The 18,715-nt window shown below is 38.8% G+C and overlaps 1 protein-coding gene across 1 annotated transcript; it reads left to right on the top strand.

Moving 5' to 3' along the window:
* Positions 1 to 14,874: 14,874 nt before the first annotated feature.
* Positions 14,875 to 15,892, top strand: LOC110871138. Its single transcript, XM_022120089.1, has 2 exons — positions 14,875 to 15,146; positions 15,238 to 15,892. Exons 1-2 carry the CDS (start codon positions 14,875 to 14,877, stop codon positions 15,890 to 15,892), a joined length of 927 nt encoding a protein of 308 aa, XP_021975781.1.
* The last annotated feature ends 2,823 nt before the right edge of the window (positions 15,893 to 18,715 follow it).

Raw genomic sequence — 18,715 nt, 5'->3', positions numbered from 1 at the left:
AATCGTGGTCTTGGTTGTGTGCTCATGCAACGAGACAAAGTCATCGCTTACGCCTCTCGTCAACTCAAAATACATGAGAAAAATTATACTACCCACGACCTCGAGCTTGGCGCAGTTGTTTTTGCGTTAAAGATTTGGCGACACTACCTATATGGTACTAAGTGTGTGGTTTTCACTGACCATAAGAGCCTACAACACATCTTTGACCAAAAAGAACTCAATATGCGACAGCGACGTTGGGTGGAGTTGCTCAACGACTACGACTGCGAGATTCGCTACCACCCTGGTAAGGCGAATGTCGTGGCCGATGCACTTAGTCGTAAGGCTCATGTAGATGCCATTCGTTGTTTTCACATCTCGAGCGATCTTCACAATCGCATTCGTGAAGCGCAGTACTCCTCTATCAATGAAGGTTCCATGGCTGTAGAAATACGTGGAGCATCTGAAAGTCAACTCGTTTCAAAACCTGATGGTCTCCTCTATTGTTGCGATCGCGTTTGGATACCAGATCGTGACAATCTTCGTGATCTTATCATGAACGAAGCACACAAATCTAGGTACTCAATTCACCCTGGCGCTGACAAGATGTACCATAATCTACGTGCATCCTATTGGTGGCCTGGTATGTAGAGAGACATTGCTGTGTACGTTTCCAAGTGTCTTACCTGTTCGAAAGTCAAAGCCGAGCACCAACGACCTTCTGGCCTACTCGAACAACCCGAAATTCCCGTTTGGAAATGGGATAGCATTGCGATGGACTTCATAACTAAACTCCCACGTACGCCTTCTGGTTACGATAGCATTTGGGTAGTCATTGATCGTTTGACTAAGTCCACACAATTCATTCCCATTCGCGAGGATTTCAAGGTTGAACGACTTGCTCGTGTCTATACCAATGAAGTCATACGCCATCATGGTGTTCCTCTCGACATCATTTCTGATCGTGATGGTCGATTCACTTCGCGTCTCTGGCAAACTTTTCAGTCCGCTATGGGTACTCATTTGAATCTTAGTACGGCCTTTCATCCTCAAACAGATGGACAGACCGAACGTACTATCCAAACCCTAGAGGACATGCTCCGTTCTTGTGTCATCGACTTTGGTGGTAGTTGGGATGTGCATTTACCTTTGATCGAGTTCTCGTATAACAATAGCTACCACTCCAGTATTCAAATGGCTCCTTTCGAGGCATTGTATGGTCGCAAATGCCGATCTCCTTTAAGCTGGCACGAGATTGGTGACAAACATTTTACTGGCCCTGAGATCATACAAGAAGCAACGGATAAGATTCTCCAAATCCGTGACAATCTACTCAAGGCTCGAAATCGTCAAAAGAGCTACGCAGACAAGGGACGCAAACCTATGGAATTCGACGTTGGGGACCATGTCCTACTCAAGGTGTCTCCTTGGAAAGGAGTGGCTCGTTTTGGTAAAAAGGGAAAACTTGCCCCTCGCTATGTTGGTCCTTTCAAGATACTTGAAAGGATTGGTAAGGTAGCTTATCGACTTGACTTACCTCAAGAGCTCAGCAATGTTCATCCAACGTTCCACGTCTCTAACCTAAAGAAATGTCTCGCTGATGAAGGACTTCAAGTTCCTCTCGAAGATCTTCAAATCAACGATACTATGCATTTCGTGGAAAAACCTATGGAAATCGTGGACCAGCAAGTCAAGTTACTAAGGCGCAGTAAGATTCCTATCGTCAAGGTTAGATGGGAAGGAAAACGTGGCGCTGAATTTACTTGGGAACTCAAAAAGGATATGAAGTCAAAGTATCCGCATCTTTTCCCTACGTCTTCCTAAATTTCGGGACGAAATTTCCTAAAGGAGGGGAGACTGTAACGCCCGGCTCTTTTGTACTTTCCATTTATAGAAAGTTTTGTTCGTATTTCTATTTTTGGAAACCTTGTATTCTTGTAATCGTTCCTTTCATTGTAATCATTATCAAACCGAGACTTGGATCATTAATGAAGCTTGTATTTTGTTACGTTTATGTTATACGCACTCTATATATGCTCATATGTTCGATTTGGTGAATCAATCGATGTTTAATCGTTATTCTTGGAAACTATGTGCGAAACGTGTAATTAACCTAAACTTATGCATTGAACGTGTTTTCAACGAGAACGATACTTGGTTATGACATTTATACGCTTAAACATACTTTGGTTATGATCATCATGCTTAACTATACCTTATACTATGCTTTTATATCCAAACGAGTCCCTAAACTCCCAAGTTTGCACCTAAAGGAACCAAATATAAACTTCAGGGGCCTAAGTGTAATAAAACAAAAGACAGACAACCACACCCGCCCGCGCGACGCGAGGGGGCTTGGCGTCACGCGAGCCCCTTGTTTCGGCAGAATGTGTTTCTTGAGCTGTTGTTTACGAAATCCCATTAACCTAAACCACGCAATCACCTTTAATCCACCTCTAATCACCTCCAATCACCTTCTAACTCTTCCATTATAAATACCCACCTTCTCCAACCCATTTGACACTTTCACAACTCCTAAATCTTCACTAAACTACTCTCTAATCAGCTGAGAATCTGAGTTTTGGACAGATTCGTAAAGACTTACAAAAGTGAGTGTAACTTGCTCATTTCTCAACCAAATCACTTGGTTCTTCTTCCTATTGCTTTGTTATGTCCTTGGGTTTGAATCCTTGGTTTTTCCTTGGAAGATTCATGCTTGGATTTTCCCTAAAATGGACTAAAACTTTCTGTTTTGTTTATTATTATTCAACAACTTGTTATTTCTTATCCAACTTGTGTCTAACACATCTCACACCAATGTCCTAATGCTTACAACCTCTCCTATGGTTAGGTAAGCTTAAAAACATGGTTGAGACACTTAAAAATCAGAGGATTAAACCTCATAAACTTGGTGTTTTGATTAGGGTTTTAACCCACAAGTCATGTCAAACTTAGACTTTGATACATGAGTGATTATGGAACAACTTGGGTTGTCCAAACATACAATCCTCACATGATTTGATGATTTCTATTAGTTAGCTTATCTTACATACTCGTATAAACCTTAGTTCGTGACCCTCCTTGGTTGTCTTTACATCAAGAGAAGTGGTGAACTTCAAAGGGGTGCCTAAATGGAAGCTTAGTCTTCCTACCCCATACATGACATCCTTGTAACCAAGAGGTGCCTAAATGGAGATTTAATCTTCTACCTCCTACTTGAAATATTGGACCTAAATAATATGTAATATTTAGCCTAAGTATAAGCATATACTCATTCGAACCTTTGATGTTAAACTTGTGTTTACATGTTAAAGAAGTAGAATATCATCCAAGACCTAAACCTTCATATGATTCTAATGGGTTCACTACCCATGAAAAACATTAAATAACCATATTGGTTACCTAGTGTCATATGATGGTTATAAAGTCTAAAAGATGATTATTTTCACATACACATATACTTTCATTATACTAAGTTATTTCCATATTCTTAATCTTCCGTAAACGCCAAACTCACACACCTACGTTTCCTCGTGTAGAAGGACTAGGTGCTCCAAGCTAAATCATCCACCAAACTTACTCTCGAATCTTCCAAGTCAAGACTTGTAAACCGTGAGTATACTCGATCCCTTTTTCCCCTTTTCACTTTGGGATGCAACATGTATACCTATTCAAAACAACTTTTATGCTTAAACAAAACATACTCTATCTATGAACGTGACATGAAACTATTATGAATATTTGCTATGCTTGTATGCTCTATGAACGATTTGGTACGTTATATGCTCATTAACTTTGCTAGCCCACCTTAACAATTATAGCGCTATAGGATTAACGCCCCGCCGCTATTCTAATTGGGTATTGTTAAGTTAAACATTACCACCCCGCTGAACGATTGGGATTTGGCTATTTTTATGCGTTGTATTCATGGGTTTGATCATATTGTACGCCAAAAATTGCATTGCTAGTAAATTTATTCACTTAGTAACATGTTGGATATGAGTTTTATTCTATTATGCTATGTAGTCAAACTTGTATACTCGCCTTTGCTTTTGCATTGAACTCTATTTTAATACATGTTGCAGGTTAATTATTGAGATGGTACTCAAGACGAAACAAGATTTAGGGTGGACTAGATACACACCTAGATTAATCTATCTTTTGTTATTATGTTACAATTTGAAACTATGTTGTTATTTTTATTTGAATCTTGTATGACAATTTAGTATTGCAATGAAACTTGAATTTGATTAAATATTGTCACATAGTGTTATGACGTCTCTAGCAATCTATACACACTTCGTCTCATCCCGATGTTTCCGCCATCGGTTGGGGTGTGACAATAAGGCCCAGGCAACTCTTACTCTGGCACTTGGTCCAGACATTTCCATTGCTGTTAGGAATTGTACGAATGCTAAGGAGATATGGAATGAGCTTCAGAATCTGTACGAAGGAAATGCTGACAGTTGAGTGAACATGTTGAACCACTAATTTAGCTCTTTCAACCACATTTATGGTGAAACTATTGAAATCAGATCAAAAGATCCATTAAGCTGGTTTCACATATGATAAGTGCTGGTATCACCATTACAAATTGTGGGATGAATCGTCAGCTTCTAAACTCCTTGTCTAAAAATTGGGATGCTGATGTTGCGAAGATCAAGCGAACGAAGAACATGAACGATGTTACACTTTCTGAGCTAGTTACTACTATCAAGTCATGTGAAATAGACAATCAGCAAAGAGATGTAAACCATAAAAGCTCCTTAATGGCCGCTGGTATCAGAAGTTCAAATAACGCACTATTCTCTCAAAATCATCCAAACATCGTCTTCAGTCCTGTTCATGGAGTGGCAAATAATAACACAAACATTGTGTTGTCCACTGACACAAACTCAGGAGTCCAACTATGTGTATGGTATGTCTCTGCCTATATAACAAGTCGCTGTTAACAATCCCGCAACATCTGTAGCAGCACCACAGCAACACCATCAGTACGCAAATGTGGTTTACAATCTTGTTACCCATACATCAACTCAAGGCTCTGCTTCCTCTACTGCAGCCCAAAACATAGATTTCCTCACCAAACAAATTGAAGAGAGACTTGCCCTTGCTGCATCTATGCTAAGCAGCCTGCATGCTTTTGTAGCAGGCGATCTTTTGCCCCCATCTTTCTTAGCCACTGAAATTGTTCAAGTTGTTGAAGAAGACATAGAAGAGCTGGATGTGTCTTGGAACCTAGTTATGGCTGCCTTTAGAGCTGAAAAGTTTCAAAAGGAGTTTGGTCGTCGCCCAATGTCGAATATTCGTAAAGGGCCCATGAGAGACAAACTCGGATGCTACAGGTGCCATGAACCAGGTCATTTTGCCAGAGACTGCAAAAAGGCCCCTGCAGGATATATTCCGAGTCACACTGCTGCAACTCAGAACGCTGAAAGATCTATGGTGCCTATTACTCCCACACAAACATCAGCGAGTTTAGGAGACAATGGAGCTGGAAATGCATTGACAGTTCAAGATAAGTAGATTTCAATTGGTCAGATGTTGTAGCACACATGGAATCTCTCAAGATCTCTAAAGGTGCATCAGTGAATCACTGCTTGATGGCACAGACAGATGAACCTAAATCCCTTTCTGAAATGGTACACTCTCTTTTATGTTATGAAAATTGTAGAAATAAACTTGCAGAGATGAGACCACACAACTTTACTTTAATAAATGATTACAACAATGCCATGTCTAAGTGCATCAACCTTAGAGAGAACAATAAGTTACTCTATGAAAAGGTTGAAGCACAGAAGAAAGACATAGCTCAGCTCCACAATGATCTCAACCTACAGCAGTGTTGGTTCATGATTATAAAAATAAACTAAATGTTAAAACGTGGAACTTGACTCTGTAAGAGCTGAGCTAGAACTTCTGACCGGTAAGTATCAAAAGAATGAGTTAAAAATAAAGAAGTTTGATACTTCCAGTGACACTGTTTGTAATCTGTGCGATGTGCAGCTGGCATATAAAGAGAACAAGGGAAAAGGGTTGGGTTATAAACAGGTTTCACTTCCATATAATCATAACTACTCTAGAATGCCCACTAGTGAGAAAGATCTAGAAAATGAGAAAAATATGATATATGGCAAGCCTAGCGACTATGTCCCATGGGAACCTTTTAAACCAAAGCATGGCAGACCCACTGATTTTCAAAAACCCATGGATTTTGTCAAAAACATTGATTCTACATAAACATTTTCAAATGAATCAATCGGTAAATCCGAGTCAGCAAAGGCATCTGCAGAAACACCAACAGAGGTGAATCAAGAAAATATGTCTAATTGTGATTTTGTAGACAATACTAACTACTTTAGTTCATGTGCAGAATCAGTTATAGTTGAAGAGGAAACTGAAGTGGATGATGAACCACATTCAAATGCTTCTGTTGATTTGAATGATTCTTTATGCGTTGACATAATTTTTACATTTGGAACTTTGTTCAATCTTTGCTTGCTGAGACTAAGGGTTTTTCTGACAGTTTTTCTAATGATATTGCTAAAACTGAAAATTTAAATTTTGTGGTATCTAATTCTGATTGTGATGAGAATATGTTTTCAGAGGAGAGGAGTCTGGTACATCTGCTGATGAGTTCGAAACCTCTATTCCGAATGATTCAGACAACTGTGCTAGTGTGTCTGAAACATCAACTGATGTCTCAGAATCCTATTCTAAATCTGATGAAGTTGAGAATATTATTACGTCTGAATGTGTGAATGAAATAATTGATGAACAGGGATTGTCTGAATCTGTTGAAGTTGACAATCAGACTGTAGATTCTAGTACATCAGATAATGAGAATAGTATTTTTGTAGATTATGTATCTCCTACTGAGTTTGAATCGAGTGTTCTAGAAACAAATAAAAGCTCAATTGTTTTCAACGAAAATTTCTCATCATCTGACGAACCAGAATCAGCTGATCCCAAGAGTTCAGATTCTGAAGAAGAGGTTCCTAAAGAAACTAATTCTGCAGAATCTACTCCTTTAAAGAAAAAGCGATCACGCAAAAATAAAAAAACGAAACCAAAAGACTCCACAGGTTGAAAATTCCTCAGAAGCAGTAAAAGCAAAAATAAAAAGAAAACCCAACTCAAAAGCAAACTTAAACTCAGTTAAAGGGTAAAGTTATCGATACTCACTCTTGTGCTGATGATTGTGAGCAGGTTTCATCCAAGATCAACCATGCACATAAGCCATCAGCACCAAGTGGAAAGAAGAGATCCAATCAGCTCCCTAGAAGATCACAAGCTGAACTGAATGTTCTCAAAAAGACAAACTTGCTTTAATTGTGGAATTCTAGGGCATAGAGCAAGAAACTATGTTCATCGTCCTTCCGTGCCTTACTACTCAAAGAACGCACAATATCACACGGCTACGCATTATCGAACCTATGGAAATCGATTTGCTCAAGCTAAACCCTCTGATGGAGACTGGAATCTAGCAAAGAAATATAACCAAAAGTTTTCAAATTCAACCAGTTTCCAAAATCAGTCAACGAAATCAAGCGTAGCACCTATAACTAAAAATGCTTTAAATGACGTTGATTCTAAAATCAGGAAACCTAAAATTCTTGCTAGATCTCAGTGTTCACAGTCATCACAATCATCATTTTCATCTCAAACCTCAAATTCTACTAAAACTTATATGATCTTTCGTGAGGTTTCTTATACGGACAGTAATGGTCAACCCAGATCAACAATGGCCTGGGTTTCAGTTTCTGATTAATCCCGGTGTATGTGCAAGAACAACTATGGAGGGCTGTCGTCAGACTTTGGTTCGTCGATAGTGGCTGTTTCAAGCATATGACAGGAGACATTTCCCAATTGAGTGACATAAAAGTATTCGATGGTGGATTTTTCAACTTTGCCGGAGGGGAAACTAGCATAATAACAATGAAGGGTATAGTTCGAAACAGAGTTCGCAGCTTTTCGGATGTGTATTATGTTCCAGAACTGAAACACAATCTTTTGAGCGTATCTTAGATGTGCAATAAAGGGTTGGAGGTTCTGTTCACCAAAAGTGGATGTGTAGTGTTAAAACCGGGAATTATGACACCCGAGGATTGGTTTCTTATTGAAGCAGAACGAAGGGGAAACGCTTATGTCAGCGAGACAAATAAACCCCTACCGATCAAGTTACATGTTTGTTCTCAGAAATTGCTGAACATGATGCTATGTTATGGCGTCATCGCCTGGGTCATCTCAACATGAAGAACCTTAATCGACTTGCAAAAGGAGGCTTAGTCGGAAACCTGTCAATCAAGGATTTTATGCAGATTGAAATATGTGAATCGTGCGCTCGAGGTAAACAACATTGCAAACCTCATAAGTCTAAACTATTGGTGCATGCTATGTGACAACAGCTTTGACTTGGTCTGTGGATATTATAAAAGACTTGGATATGAAGACTTCAACAGAATTTATGATATAATCAAGAAGTCTTAGTTTATCATATAACAAGACTAGTCCGAACTTGTGAAGTTTAAATAAAATCCGAATTTGTGAAGGAGTTCCAAGTCTGAGTTTGTGTAGATCAAGTCAAGTCCGAATTTGTTAGATTAAGTTAAGTCCGAATTTGTAAAGCATGATCACAAATCCGGATTTATGAGGTTATGCTTGGTCCGAGTTTATATCTTTGTTATTAGTCTGAATTTATATGTTTATTATGGACGTGGGCCTAGCCCAGTGTGCATGGCTATGTGTATATAAACAGTGCTGCATTAGGGTTTTAGTTTAGACACTAGAGAGAGCAGTAACAGAGAGTTAGAGAAAATACAGAGAAAGGCTTTTAGTTCTTATGATCTTGAGTGGTTATAAACATTGCGTTTGATAATCATAGAAGATCGGTTTAAAGTGTTTTGCGTGTTTTTCATCTTATATACTTGTTTCTGTGTCCGTTGATCTATCAAAGGGAATTCTGCACCCTTATTCATGTTGAAGTTGATGCTATCCAAACACAAAAGTTACCTTTGCAAGCTATTGTCAAGGGGGAGCTTGTTGGTGCATGTTATGTGATAACAACTTTGACTTGGTCTTTGGATATTAAACAAGACTTTGATATGAAAACTTTGACTTGGTCTTTGGATATTAAACAAGACTTTGATATGAAAACTTCAGGGAATTTATGATATAATCAAGAAGTCCAAGTTTATCATATAACAAGGCTAGTCCGAACTTGTGAAGATTAAGTGAAATATGAATTTGTGAAGGAGTTCCAAGTCCGAGTTTGTGTAGATCAAGTCAAGTCGAATTTGTCAGATTATGTTAAGTCTGAATTTGTAAGGCATGGTCACAAATTCAGATTTGTGAGGTTATGCTTGGTTGAGTTTATATCTTTGTTACTAGTCAGAATTTGTATGTTTATTATGGATGTGGGCCTAGCCCAGTGTGCATGGCTATGTGCATATGAATAGTGCTGCATTAGGATTTTAGTTTAGACACTAGAGAGAGTAGTTACATAGAGTTAGAGAAAACAAATAGAAAGGCTGTGAGTTCTTGTGATCTTAAGTGGTTATAAATATTGTGTTTGATAATCATAGAAGATCGGCTTAAAGTGTTTGCATGTTCTTCGTCTTATATACTTGTTTCTGTGTTCATTGATATATCAAGGGGATTCCACACCCTTCGTTGATTGTCAATCTCATAACAATCCACGTGATAGGGACCTACATAAACTCATGCACTCAACTTCAAAAGTTCTGGAACTGCTTCACATGGATCTTTTTGGTCCTGTTAATGTGTTGAGTACTTGAGGAAAGGATTACTACTTGGTCATAACTGACGGTTTCTCACGTTTCACCTAGGTGTTTTTCTTAGAAGATAAAAGTGAAACTGCTGGATTGATCAACCACTTTATTATTTTCATGGAAAATCAGGCAAATGAGAGGGTAAAGATCATTCGATGCGACAATGGGACGGAATTCAAGAATGCTGAATTGAATGCTTTCTGTTCCTCAAAGGGGATTAATCGTCAATATAGTGCAACTCGAACTCCTCAACAAAATGGTGTTACTAAAAGACGAAATAAAACTCTCATTGAAGTTGTACGAATGATGTTGATTGATTCTGGCCTACCGTTGATCTTCTTGGTAGAAGTAGTGAACACCACCTGCTATGTTCAAAATCATGCATTGATTAACAAACGTCACATGAAAACACCTTATGAGATAGTTGAAGGTTAAAAGCCCTCTGTACAATTTTCAGAACCTTTGGTTGTCTATGTGTTTTTCTACTTATGGATGCCAAAGGCAATTTTGAAGCAAGAGGAGGTCCATGCTATTTCATTGGTTATTCAAAAAACACCACTTATCAAGTTTACAACAAGCTCAAGAAGCAAATTTTGGAGGCGTATAATGTGGATTGGCTAGAAGAGAATCCCAAAGATGCACGAATTAGACCTGATTGGTTATATGATTTTGCTTCATTATTTAAGTCGTTTAATGTTCTAACTGATGTGGTAGTCAATGCAGGTGTGTCCAACCCAGTGATACTTATACCTATTCTAGTTAAAGATGAAGTTGTGCCACTACAAGATTCATTCAAGAATCTTACCGTGGATCCACTAGGATTTCACGATGTTACTACAGCAACATCACATACGTTATCGATTCAGGAGTCGGTTTCTGAACCACTACAAGTTCACCTGATGATGCAGTTCGACACACTGAAACCACCACACAACAAACAAATGTGGGAACCTCAAATCCCAATGTCCAAGGAACTTCCGTGTGTTTCTGAAGCCGATTTCGTCTGACTGCACTTTTGATCCATCTGTGACCAACACTGCGACTGCATCAACTGAGGGGGCGCAAACTGTAATAGTGTCGGGAAGTTTTTCAAACTTACAACCGAACTAGCAGGCACCTGTTACAGCAATTGTGCTTACCTTTAGTGAGATCATCTAATTGAGAACATCATTGGTCCCGTGAATGCTGGTGTTCAAACTCGCAGTAAATCAGGGGATATCAGTACATGTTTACATTCTTGCTTCATTTCACTAATTGAGCCTAAAACCATTGATGTTGGCTTGTAGGAACCTAGATGGCTCGATGCAATGCACGAAGAGCTCAGTTAGTTTGAAAAATTGGGAGTCTAGAAGTTAGTGAAGCTGCCTCAAGGAAAACGTGCTCTCGGAACGCACATGATGTATCGCAACAAACAAGATGACACTAATTTGATCGTGAGAAACAAGGCACGATTAGTGATACAAGGCGCCGGGCAGAATGAAGGATTAGATTACGATGAGGTCTACGCACCGGTGGCAAGACTGGAAGCCATTCTCATTTTCTTGGCAGACGCATCCTATATGGGATTCACCGTTTATCAAATGGATGTCAAGACGACGTTTCTGTATGGAAAAGTTAAAGAAGAAATATATGTTGCTCAACCCCCTGGGTTTGTGGATTCCGAGAAACAAGGCTATGCTACGCTAACAGAGCATCTGCTTGCTCATGGATATACTCGGGGGACCATAGATCAAACGTTGTTCATCAAACGCGTTGTCAAGGATCTCATTCTTGTTCAGATCTATGTGGACGATATTATATTTGGTTCAACTGATGAAGGTCTATGGTGATGAAGAAAAAGTTCGAGATGTTCGTTGGGAGAGATGGCGATGTTTTCGAGCATACAAGTTCATCAAAGTAGTCAAAGAATCTTGATTCATCATGGAAAATATGCTCATGACGCTCTTGAGAAATTCAACATGACAGATTCGAAGCCTATGGACTCTTCTATAGTAGAACGGCCACTGTTAAATGAGGATGCTGAAGGAAGCCTGGTTAATCAGACATTTTACCAATCTATGATTGGTTCATTGATGTACTTGACTACAACTTGGCCAGACATTATGTTTGCCGTTTGTCAATGTGCTTGCTAACAGGCTAACCCTAAACTTTCTCATCTTATTGTTGTTAAACGAATTTTTAGATATCTTGAAGGAGCTCCAAAACTTGGACTCTGGTATCCTAGAAATTCAAATTTTGATCTGTTTGCCTTTTCTGATAGTAACCTTGGAGGTACCGACAGGGACATGAAGTCTACATCGGCCGGTTTCCAACATCGATCGGTTGCCAATTATTGGGAGACATGCTTATCTCGTGGCAAAGCAAGAAGCAACAGACTGTGTCACTCTCAATTGCGGAAGCAAAATATGTTGCAGCATCTGCTTGCTGTTCTCAGGTTCTTTGGATGCAACACCAGCTTCAGGATTACGGTTTGACTATTCTTAGCACTACCATTTATTGTGATAATGATGTCGCTATCCAAATCGTAAAAAACCCTATCTTTCACTCCAAACCAAGGACATTGCCATCATGGTTCATTTCATTCGAGATTGCTATGATAGAGGACTTGTTAAACTTGAATAGATCTATACTGATGCAAATACAATGGATCTTTTTACAAAACCTGTCAGCAATTCTCGATTCCAAGTGCTTATGAATCTTTTGAAAATGATGCGTTTCACCGACTAAGTAAATTTGAGCATATAATATTCTACTTTTGCACAAATTTAGGGGGAGAAATATTTGCTGGGAAATGATATAAATGTCCATGCTAAAAGATCTGTTCAACACATGTAAGGTGTCAAGGCTGAAAAGACTAGGATCAACTATGATGTGCCGATAGGTCTAACGCTCAAAATGATAAAGACACCGAGTGATATAAACATAACGAACTATGTACCATGTGGGTAACATATCATCAGCGTTTGATTTGGTGGTCTTAAATCTTGCATTAATAGATCGCCAACGTCTGAGGTTTCGGGTCTTTATGCTGTTGAGTCATATGGGGATATCATGGATGTCCTTTTGTTGCATCCGGGCTATATGAAGACCTAGGCACAGTCAGGATATCTTAAAAGAGCCAAAAAGTGGCCAAAAACCTTAATGGAAGACAAACTCAAATGAGGGAATTCCATGAGCTTGCTAAAGCGAAATTCATACAAAAAAGGTATTTGCCTAACCCTCGTTGGACGCTTTATTGGTCACTCTGTTGTACGAAAGTACTGACCTGTTCACCAATAATCTGACATTGTAAAATGAGAGGATGAACTCAGTATACTCACCTTCTATGATAAATCGTTGTGCTTACCTTGAACGTGGGGGTATGCCATGGAATGGGACACACGAGTATCATAGTATAATATTACTTAAACGTATCATGAGGTTGATAATTGAAACTTGAGCGTTAGGTTTAAGAGAGCAAATATATTGGCAATCGCCTAGACTGGTCTGATTAAATATGTACTGAAAAGTGTTCCTTAGTTGGTCTGAGAACGATTTGATCCCGCAATAATTTCTTTAATTATCTTGTGTGAATTTATGTGTGTTTGTGTGTTTTCAAAAGGTTGCTCGGTTGGTCGGATCGTGATTTTGAGAAAGATGGTTTTATGTCAGTTAATATGTGATGTGGAATAATCCATTTCGGATAAGGCCCAAGGCCCAATTCATTCCGGATAAGGCCCAAGGCCCAATCCATTTCGGATTAGGTCCATTTTGTTTCGAATAATTACTGTTTATATTGGACCTGAATTTGTTAAGCCCAATTGACTTCGGAAAGTACTATTTCGAATTGGGCCTGAATTATTCTAGGCCCAGGCCCATTCGAAACAATATAAAAGGGTATGTTTACTATTTCAGAAACATATTCGAACAAAAGTTTTTTTATTCGTCCAAATTTTCTCTCGATTACATTTCGGACTACTAATTTGAATCTTCAAGGTATTGCAGGTTTCCTATGCATTTCGGATGGATTTCGGATAATCTTCATGCTTTTCAGATGCATTTTGGATAAGGATCTTCATATTTTGGATGGATTTCGGATAATTCATGGATTTCGGATAATCAATATTCAAACTTTGATTTATCTGGAACCTTGACAAGATTTATCCGAAATGTCTGACTGTTTCGGATAATCTGACAAGGGTCATTAAATTGAAACCCTGGTTTTCGAAACAGTGACTTTGAACCCTTTGACCATCCGAATTAATTTGTTCAGCTTTTACCTGTTGACTATGCTGACTTGTTGACCATGTTGACATGTTGACTTTGTTAACTAAGTTAACTGAATTCTACCGTTAATTTAACTTGGTTAGTTTTGTGCAGAAAAATGGGAGACCAACACAAGCTAGACGTTGAAGCATTTCAAAGTCAGGCGGGATATCTTTCTGATCCTCTAGCAGAACACTTCGAGGATTTAATTCCATGGTTGTTGGGCTAAGGTCGTGTCGACTAACGGGTGCTTTAAGGGTTAATTCGGTAATTTGTGGAGACACTGTTCGTGAATTTTGGTTGTCTGCAAAAGTAAACCCAAGTGAAGCTGACGGAGCTGGGGCTATTGAAGCAATGGTACATGAGAAGGATATCGTGATTACAGAGGCAATGGTACGAGAGGTATTAAAGTTTGGAGATCAAACTAGTCATCCAACATCGTTTAGAAGAGAGAAAGTGATAAAAGCGCTAAGAAGAATGAGCTATGGAGGAGATTACCCCACCGTTCTCAAGAAGTTATTCCTACCGTAATGTAGGCTGTTAATACATGTGTTTCTGCTTTGCATCTCAGAGAATAAGGGTGGGTTAGATCAGCTTAATCAAGTACAGACGTCTTCTATCGTTGCACTAGTGAATGATTAGGACTACAATTTTCTACGTTTATTTTTGACAACATGAGGAAGATGTTAGAGAATTCAAAGAAAAAGATATTCATGCTTTATCCTCGTTTCGTTCAGATAATACTTGATGAGAAGTATCCTGACTTGGTGAACAGTACGAACTTGTTGAATTTAAAGCCGATGGTTCCAAGTTGTTTTGAGACGGGGAAGAGGATTCGAGATTCTGCGAAGAGGTACAAATGTTTAGGGAAGTATGGTTTAAAGAAGCACGCAAGTTTGGACCAGTTGTGGGTCAGGTGCCAGCTCCAACACCGTTAAATTCCACAGTTGCTGAAGAGCACGACGTGAAGTTTGGGAGAGTTGGAGTGAAACCAATGATTGAAACAGAAAATCTAGTGACTGATGATGAAGAAACTAAGAATGAAGTGGAACAGATGAAGTCCGAGCAAGCTGAGTCTTTGGTTAGGGACTTACCGTTAATGAGTACTGAAAATCTTGCTACTTTGATCGAGTCTTTAAAGGATAGTATTGGGAACCCTCCACCTACGACTACTCCCATTCAAGAAGAGCAAGCTAAGATGATTTTGATGATTTATTGCTAGCAAAAGACAACGAGTTGAACCTGAACCGAGTGTTACTGAACAAGTGAGCCCTAATGCTGAAAACGAGCCTATTATGCAAGCCAAGCCTAGAATTACTACTGAAATAGCTCAAGATGAAGATATACCAGATTTCTTTGATTTTGAAGTTCGAGAGCCAACTGCTAGATCAGAACTGGAAAGTTCATGTGGCGTTCGGTTTGATGTTGGTAGTTCGAGTAGTGGTATGTCTGAATATGATAATGATCTGATTCGAATGGATGAGAAGATGAAGTTTATTGAAACCCTTGATGGTGATGAAGATGAAGATGTTGGGAAGATGCAAAAAAGGGTTGTTGTGTTGGAACAAGATTCTGCTTTGAAAGACGCTCAAATCTCATCTTTGCAAGCTCGAGTGTTTACTAAAGATCAAATAATTAATCAACTGCAAGGTGATGTGAATCTACAGATGTCCGTTGTTTTTTATTTGAAATCCAAATTAGAAAAGAAGTCCGGACAAGAGTTTGCAGGTGAGCATGATGATCCTATGAATGTTGCTCAACATGAACGTACTGCTGAAGAAAAGGCTGCCGCTGACGCTAAAAGAGAAGCAGATTTGAATGAATATTTAGCTGCTGCACAGAAGAAGAAGAAGAAGAAGAAGAAGAAGAAGAAGTAGAAAAGGAAGTTACCACGAAAGAATCCTAGTAGCAAACATATGCTTATAATGAAGAATCAAGATGTGAATCCACTCGATGAAAATTTTCAACCTAAGGATCCGACAAAGACCTCTGATCGGTATATGATGGAACAGGGTGCAAGTCATTATGATAAAGTTGGAAACAAATCTAGAATTGTGAGTTGGAGGTATGATCATGATAAGAAGATGTGGTTGGTGATTAGAGAAAGTACACATAGAGAATACTATTGTAAGGAAGCTCAGTTTGAATCATGGACTAAGATTGATTTGAAGAATCAACTAAGAGCTCCATATCACGATTCGGATCCTAACCAACGTGGAAGAGGTTGAGCGTTTCACTCTAGGCTTGAAAGAGAAGTTAAGAATGACTTTCTAACCATGAAGTATATAGAATCATATGTCTAGAAGAATCGTGGAGTTCGTGATCCACATACCCGCAGAACCATCAAGTCAGTGATTTGGCCACAAACTTACAAAGCAAAGATTATTCCTGCTACTCCTAAATTTCCTAAAGGTGTGTTGAATAACTTTCAATTATGGGCATATGATCCGAAGATGTGTGAAGCGGTGATAGTTACTAAAGAATTTGCTTACCGCCAAGCTAACAGGTTCATTAGAAGGATATCAAGGTCTTGGGTGAGAACCAGATTCACACAAATGAGAAGTATGAAATATGTGTGAAATCATGGACAAGCGTTGTGGCTAATGTGATTGGTTCGCGCTTATTTGTGGATGCTACTCGATTGTATGGTGGTAGTGCAGCTGGTGGAGCTTCAAGCTGAAGATGCACTAATGTTATAAACCTAGGGGGAGATTGTTGGGCCCTGAAGGTTTATACATTAGTTATTGTTTAGTAATTTGGGCTAGTTTGATGTGTTTTGTAGGATCGTGATCTGACCCGAATGAGTCGTTCAGAGGCATTCTTCTATGTTTCAGGTGCGGAATAACAAGAAACGTAGGTAGAAATAGCTTGTTCTTCACTTAATCTACTGTTTTATTGATTTGACAATGATTACAGCTCGATCTTCACACCGGCAGCACTTCGGTATGGAATTTGACCAAGTTACAAATGAGTTCGCTTATGTGGTATTTATAGTGTTGGTAGGTTCCCACATATGGACATGTAACATAAGCGGACCAGGTAGGTTCCCACATACGGACATGTACACATAAGCGGACCAGGTAGGTTCCCACATACGGACATGTACACATAAGCGGACCAGGTAGGTTCCCACATACGGACATGTACACATAAGCAGACTTACACCCTAATTACATACATTTTCATATTTTCTCGTAATTTGAGCCCTAATCTATACAATACAATGAAAGACTCGATACAAGACGAAGTCGACAGATGTAGTGCACCAACATGTTTAAGTTTTGGGCTTGTATGGAATGGGCTTGGGGGCGAAATGGGCTTAGGTTGAGGGGGAGTTGTGGCCTTAACCTCCCTTATCAGACAATTTATTGTGTGCAAGTTAAGCTTTTGGTTAATTACATTCTGTTTGATCTATTTTCTTGCTATTATAATCGATTGGTTTGATTGAGTGATTCCGCCACCAATCAAACTACGTGTGATATCATTGTTAGATCCATTTTCGGGACTTAAAACGATATATTGAAAGCTTATCTGCGGATTGGATCACAGAACAATTTGAATTCAGATTTAGGTTTACGGATCAAGTTAAGAAATTTTGAGTTTCACGCGAAATATCTTGAAAAACCAAGAGGATGTTTTTCAAATTCTATATCAATAGTGTTATATAGAAACTGTTTTCGGTGCAAGTAATCATTTTGTTAATCTTAGAATAAATTATATTTTTCGTCCTTTATGTTTTTACCCATTTTTAATGGTTGTCCCTTGCAAAAAAGTGTTTTCATAGAAAATATCCTATATGCTTAAAAACTTTGTCCGTTACATCCTTTTCCACTAACAATTGTGACAATTTTACGTTAAATTCAGTTCGCATAAGGTAGTATAGTCCATTTAGCCTTTAGAAAAAATCCTAATAAATAAAAAAAATATATATAAAAGGAGTCTTTTTACCTCTCTCGGAACACACACTCTCTCTCTAGAGACTATCTCTCTCTAAATCCAAAATCTCCATCTTTTTCTTTTCCAACACTCCTACACCACACCTGCACTGTCATCAAAACACCACAACACCATCACTCCTGCACCATTGTCATTAGCGAGAAGAGGGGAATCACCACCATAAAAAACCCTACACCATTCTTGCAATATTTTCCGCATCCATAGTCATGCCGACATTAGAAACCCAACCACACATGTTAGATCCCTAACTAGCTTCGTAATCTAACATCGAGATGTTGGGGGTGGTTCTTCATAGATTTGATACCCAAGACGAAGGTGGCGGTTCGTGTTAGGTTTTAAAGGCAACGACATCGGTGTTTAGGTTAAGGATGGTGGTGGTTAGGTCAGGTGGTGGTGGAGGTGGTTAGGTATAGCGGCTATGGAGGTGGTGGTGTTTTGGTAAGGTTCAGATGGTGGTGGTATTCTGCGAAAGGTTGACGACGAAGGGTTTTTAGTTGTGTGGGGACGGCTGGTGGCGAACTGGCTGATGTCTATATTTGTTTTATTTAAGAAAATATTATTAAATAATGGGTAAAAAACGAAATGTGATAGCCGTTAAGTGCAAATAACGAAATGTGTAAGTAAATTTGACCACAAAGTATGTTAATATTCTAACATCATTTAATGTAAAGAACAACCACTAAAAATTTGTAAAGAAGGAAAATTGTAATTTATTGTTTTTTAATTTATTTTCACTCTTTATT

This window comes from Helianthus annuus, chromosome 1 (genome assembly GCF_002127325.2).
Source record: "Helianthus annuus cultivar XRQ/B chromosome 1, HanXRQr2.0-SUNRISE, whole genome shotgun sequence".
Classification (NCBI taxonomy): Eukaryota; Viridiplantae; Streptophyta; class Magnoliopsida; order Asterales; family Asteraceae; genus Helianthus; species Helianthus annuus.
Note: the sequence above shows the minus strand (reverse complement) of the source record. Positions and strands in the feature narration are given on the sequence as shown.

Bases quoted from the DNA above. Each gene is read 5' to 3' on its own strand.
- LOC110871138 (XM_022120089.1), top strand. From the start codon at position 14,875: ATGTTTAGGGAAGTATGGTTTAAAGAAGCACGCAAGTTTGGACCAGTT. The intron at 15,147-15,237 runs GTCTTTAAAGGA...ATTTATTGCTAG, and splicing joins AATCTTGCTACTTTGATCGA to CAAAAGACAACGAGTTGAAC.